The following is a 6000-nucleotide window of genomic DNA, read 5'->3' on the forward strand; positions in this document are numbered from 1 at the left end:
AAAACAGTGAGGGCCATAGGTTAGGTGTGGAGAAAATTACCAGCTGGGTGCAGATTCAAATCTTAAATATACGATACATTCAACAGTAATTAGTATTTGACTGAAATTAATTGTAACTAACTGAGTCCCTAGAGGCCACATCTGAGGTCTAAACTAAGTCTCAAAGCTCTTGCAAAGAAAGGGAAAGGTATACATCACAGACAGCTTGGAATGAAATGGTTCTACATATTTATTTCATAGACTGATATACTTCTAACCATATTTACAAATACCTCTAAGCTACTGAAATTAAACACATGAAAATATCTTGGGAGAGAGGGAGAAAGGGAGAGAGAGAGAGAAAGTAAAATGCATAATAATATTTACAAAAGCATACAAAAAAACAAAAAGGGTCAGGGAAAATTTCCCCTATCCTAGTCATCTCACATCAGAGGATTTAGCATGCACGCTCATTTTGATCTCCTCATATTTTCAAAAATTAGGTGGGCCATGTGACAATGAACCAAAATATTGTGATGGGTCAGAGAACTTGCTACTACTGTATTCTGAACTATGAAGCATGTGAAAGGAAACTAACACATGGGCAAATCCAAAATCCACCTGAAAGTACTCAGACAATATGACCAAATGAGGGCTTCCATTTGATTCTTCTTCTCTACACCATACTTAAAACCCAATTAGTTGCTGCTAACGGCCACTAGGGAGAAAGTCTTCTCATTCTTAGTGTGCCTTTATGGGATGCTGTCCCAAGGAGGCTTCACTGCAGCCTATCATGCATTCCATGTCAGGTAAACGCCTGTATATTGTCCCAGGCTTTCAAGTAGCTCCTTGGCACTTTCAAGAATTTCTGGAATGGTGAAAACCATTTTTTTTAGATCTGCCAGCACTGGGGAAGTGTTGTGGTATTAACGGAATGTGTTGGTGTTGACCACTATTGTTTTGCTTTTGTATTTATATTATAATTGAATTTTAATTCTTGATTTATATCATGCAGAGAACCCAGGTTGTAAACAAATAAATAAATAAATAAATTGTAAGCTATCCTCAGGGCCCATTTTTCTGTGTATCAATATAATAAGCAAAGACTGTATTGTAGGAAATACACGTGTGTGTGTGTGTTGGTGCATGAGCCACTGTGCTAAAGAGGTTTGAGTGCTGGACTGCAACAGAAGAGGCTTGACCTCAGGTCCCCGTTCAGTCATGGAGCTCTCTGGGCAACTTTGAACCAGTCCCTGATTCTCAGCCTAACCTGCTGAATAGGAAAAGATAATCATATATGTCACTATTTGTTGGAAAAGGTGGGATATAAATGTAATAATAAATAAATATTCATACTAGAAGTATTTTCAAGTATTTTCCATTAAGTAGGAGAACTGTTCCAGTGTGTATAAAAGCTATAATTCAAATACATGAGCACTATCCTAAATGGGAAATTCCCACTACTCTCACGGCATAGAAGATGGAATGCCTCTTCTGTGATATTGGATACTGCAACACAAGTGCATCACCTGTAAAAAAGACCATCTTCTATTTATTTCAAAAAAATGTTTTATTTTTATGAAATGTCTGTAAATTGGTTAGTTGAATAAAAATCCATATTATTTATTGACTAAGATTTTTTAATCAGGTGGCAGTCCTAGTTTTAATAAATGCTGTTAAGATCCAGGCATGAATCTTATTTGCTAGTTGGATTAGAGATGTGAGCAACTTAGTTGTGACATAAGCACTACTATAAAGAGCCCATTAAAATAAAGAGATTCTTCTAATCAGACAGAGCCTACACCTATTTGCCTGGAAGTAAATAAATAATAAGACTCAATAATATAAAATTCACTAACGTATACAGCTGTTATGTATACAGAACTGCAAATTCACCGAAGAAATTGCAGAATGATGGCACAACGTTCCCTTAGTTTTGACAGACCCAAACGGTGCCATTTCCAGGAACTGGCCTTGGTACTGAAATGATATTTTGGTGTACCTATACACACTCATTGAGACAAGGGAATCCCTCACTGAGACTCATCCCATAGTGAGTAATTTTAAATAACTCATCATGGAGCAATGATATTCCCTGAGAGACTGTTGTGGCAAGAGAAATTTAGACGTTTTTATTTATAAAATAAATATAATTCCTCTGGGCTGCACACATTCACATGTGTCTCTTGTACTCCACAGAAAAGAACCTGGGATTGTGGTTCCTATGCATGGGTTTATTTGTTGCCTGCCGGAATAGCCAATTTGACATCCTGGCTGAAGCCTGTAGCAATGCATCTCTTGATCCTACTGGGGACAGGACTGCAACCTGTGCAATCCTTGGTTCCTCCCCTCCCCCTTTTGCAAAGTCCAGGGTCTGCATGCAAGAGCCAAAGCATAGCCACCTCGGCTGCATCTTGATGCCAGTTTCCCCTGAGTTCACCCAAGTAATGGGGTGTATGTGTGCAAGGAAGGGAGATGTGCATGAATATTTGTAGCCCGCTACAAGCACGGCTCTTTGCTTTTGTGCTCAGAGATAGGGGACAGCGACTTGGGCAGGTCTTGCTCATCCCAAATTGGTCAGAAGGCTCTTGTGGAGATTTTGGGATAACCTGGCACCAGCCTTTCAAAATGCATGGATCAGTGGCTGTTGTCTGTGAGTGACTGATAACCTGCTATTTCAGTGTGGTTGAAGAGTGGGAGAAAAAGAGAAGCAAACAGAGAGGAGAAGGCAGACTGACTACACAGCAGGGATGGAGGTAGAAAATGCCAACAGAAGGAAAGAGGGGAGAGAGCTGTTGGCCACTGATCTATTGCTTCCATGGTTTCAGACCCTGGGACAGGGGGAGAGCCAGTAGATGACTGGCTGTAGGATTTTTCAGAGCCACCCCCTTTTTTCTCAGGATACATTCCTATTTCAGCAAGTCATAAGCACAGAACCAAAGTTCCCAGGTATTATTGATTTATTCAGCAGAACTTTCTCAACCTCACCCACAAATGCCCATCTCTTAGAATTATTCCTGTTTGAAAATGCATGCACACACACAAAGATCTGGACAAATGTTCTGGTATACTTGACAATCAGAAATGTCCTCCTCCCATAAGAATGCATCTCAGTTTTGGTCCTCCCCCATCCAAGAAAAGATAACTTGCTAAGCAGGAGCATGGAAAACATAAGTGTCCGTGTTACATACCACCCTGATTACCAACCAACAACAACATCACCAACCAACCCCTAACACAGTAAAAAATAATAAATAAATAAAACAAAATCATTGTGCAGGGGATAGTTTAGAAAGTTACTATTTCAGCCACTTGCACAATCCAGTTAAGATGAAGCAATGGGATTTAAAACTGAGTTTAAAGCCCCATTGAACTCAATGGGATTACATGGTTTTAACCCACATCTGTCATTGTGCACAGACTGTCAGCTTGGAAGAGTGTCTGGGGAAGAGAGAGAGAAATACTCATTGTACAGCTGTCTGGAGTCGCACCACCTTTACAAAGAAGGAGGCATCGGCTCCAGTGCCGGATCAATCACCGATGTTCCAGTCAATGCTTCATCATAAGAACTGCCCTGCACTGGGGAAATTCCCGAGTAGGTCATCCTTAATTAACCCAGAGAGCATCTTTGGGGAAAGGTGTAGGTGCCTGCTTATTGACTTTCAGAGCCCAGCAGATCCCAAGGCTCAGTCACAATTGGAAGACCCGGCTTCTGTCAGAAAACATTTATTTTCCAGTGCTGCCAATGGACTGCAGGTCAGAAACCGTGCAATCAGTCCCCCACCACCACCACCCCACTCATGCAGACATGCACACACAGGCACACAGGTGTTCTGAGGACCAACTTGAGCCCTGTTCAAAGGCACAAGGAGGCATTCCTGAAGATGGTTGCTAAGAGCAACGTGTCTCAAGAATCTTAGCGGGGTGGGAGAGAGAAGAGAAAATGCAACCAGGAATCCAACACACCAGATCAATTCCAGCCTGGCACCTTTACAACACCAACATGTGGTTTCTTCCTTCAATTGTAACAAGTCTTTCTATCTGTCTCTGGCACAAAACAAGCGAAGCTACTAACAGTTACCATCCGGGTGGAATTTTTTAATGATGACAGGAGAAGAGAGGGGTTTCCTTGCTTGGAAGCTAAGGATATTTCTCACTCGGCACGACCTTTCAGCAGCAGCATTCATATTTCACTGCCCTGGTGATGCCATGGTGTACAACTGTTCAAATCAATCAACAGGAGTTTTGTCCTTGACTTGAATGGGATATGAATTTTACAACTGGCTGGGACATGGATTGGAGGGTTGCTGCTCCGTGCCAGCATTGCCTCTCACCTCTTTTGGAGTAACTTTCCTCGGACAAGTTTGCTTCCTGCAGTTCTAGCAACCCTGACCTTGAACATTTTCATGGACTCATTCTTCTCTACTCTGAGCGACTGGCCTGCCAGACTACGGGTTTGCACAGTTTGTTAAAGGTCAATCTGGGACAGAGGGGGTTTTTTTGTGGGGGAGGGAGGGGAGGGAATTCACCAGAGGACAATTCTGTCATCTGAGAAATGTCAGTAATTGTCATGAAATGGTCCCTTCTTTCACACTCGAAACGCTTGCACTTTCTCCGGCCCTGAGCCTTCACTCACTGGGAAGAAATCCCACTGCCCTCCATGGCATCAGCAGGGTAGTTTACTGAAGGACAAGAGATCTTAGCATGCAGTGCAAAAACCTTTTCCACCCAACTAGCGCCTGTAAGCAATCTCACTGGGTGCAGCTGTTCTCCACGGGGTTTTTCCACTGACTTTTCATGGGGATGCAGACTGCACCTGTAGGCATCAGCCACTCCAGTTTCAAAGCACATCACCTGGACTGAAGCGATGCAGGGATGGCACCCTCCGTCGCCGCGAGCAGCTCAGAGTTCAGTGATTACTTGCGGGGGCGGGGGGTGACGGTGTGGGAAAGGGTCTGAACAGGTCTAGTTTTGTCTCCTCTCAAACAGCCTGACCCGTCGGAATCCGGACGTCCTTTACGGGGAGAACGCACGCCGAAGCGATCTGCCTTCCAGGGCTGTGCTTGGCGACCCTGTCTTGGCGTCTGAGTGGGCCAGACTGACGGCGGGGGGGGGGGGGGGGGTTTTTGGGCCGGCCCAAAAGGCAAGCAAAAAAAAAGTCCCCCAAACCCAGCGCCCCCCCCCCCCCCGTCCCCCGCCAATACGGCAAGTCTAAAGAGGAAACCAAAGCAAGCCAGGTCCGCGGATGGTCAGTACTCCGAGCGCCCCAACCGGCCAAGCCTCGGTTGGGCGGGCGCTCTTCGCCAGTCAGCTCCCCAAGAATGCTTTGATCGGCGGCAGCCTCTGGGAAACGCAGGCAGCGGCTCGCGCGGGCGCCTCGGCGCAACCGGGAGGAGACAAAACACCCCGCTTAGCCCGGAAGCAGCTCCAGCTCCCCTTTTCCCGCCTCCCCGCAACCTCCCCCCTCCTTCCCGCACGATCCGAGGGACACACACAACGATGCCAAGCAACGATAGGGAGGAACGCGGGGGGGGGGGGAGGCAAAGAGGGGAATAAAGGCGCCTTACCGAATCTCAACACATGCGTGGTTCCTTGGGAATATCCAATCCACAGTAAGCAAAGCAGCAGCCGAACGGTGCCTCTGAAGACTGGATGAGTTAGAATCGGGGAAATAATCTTCATGGTGTTTCCTACGCACACACGCGCCACTTTTCCTCTTGGCCGCCTCGCTCAGGCGCCGGGGTCGTCGTCGCTCTTCTCCCCCACCCCCGGCCGGGTAAACAAAGCGCTGAGGAGCCGGAGAAGTGCTTTTGCGCTTGTGTTTGTTTGTTTTGTGTTGTTGGGGCCCTGAGACGCGATCACGGCATGGTCACACCGAGGGGAGAGTCTCTCCGCTTCCCAAAGCCATTAGCAATCCCTGCATGATCTTCATTCACTGCGCCAAGGAGCAACCTTCGACTGCAAGGGATGGCGGGACATCCATGGTAGTCGGGCGAGAGGGAGGCTGGCGGGGCGCGCGGG

General features: G+C 46.1%; 1 protein-coding gene across 1 annotated transcript in view; it reads right to left on the minus strand.

Annotated features, from left to right (window-relative positions):
* Nucleotides 1-5661, minus strand: part of GRIK2 (glutamate ionotropic receptor kainate type subunit 2) — a 531310-nt gene extending 525649 nt beyond the window's left edge. The window contains exon 1 of the mRNA XM_044427342.1: nt 5547-5661. Coding sequence (XP_044283277.1) covers nt 5547-5661 — 115 coding nt within the window. The remainder of the gene's footprint in view (nt 1-5546) is intronic.
* Nucleotides 5662-6000: the final 339 nt, after the last annotated feature.

This window comes from Varanus komodoensis, unplaced genomic scaffold, assembly GCF_004798865.1.
Source record: "Varanus komodoensis strain SLA01 unplaced genomic scaffold, ASM479886v1 scaffold1, whole genome shotgun sequence".
NCBI lineage: Eukaryota > Metazoa > Chordata > Lepidosauria > Squamata > Varanidae > Varanus > Varanus komodoensis.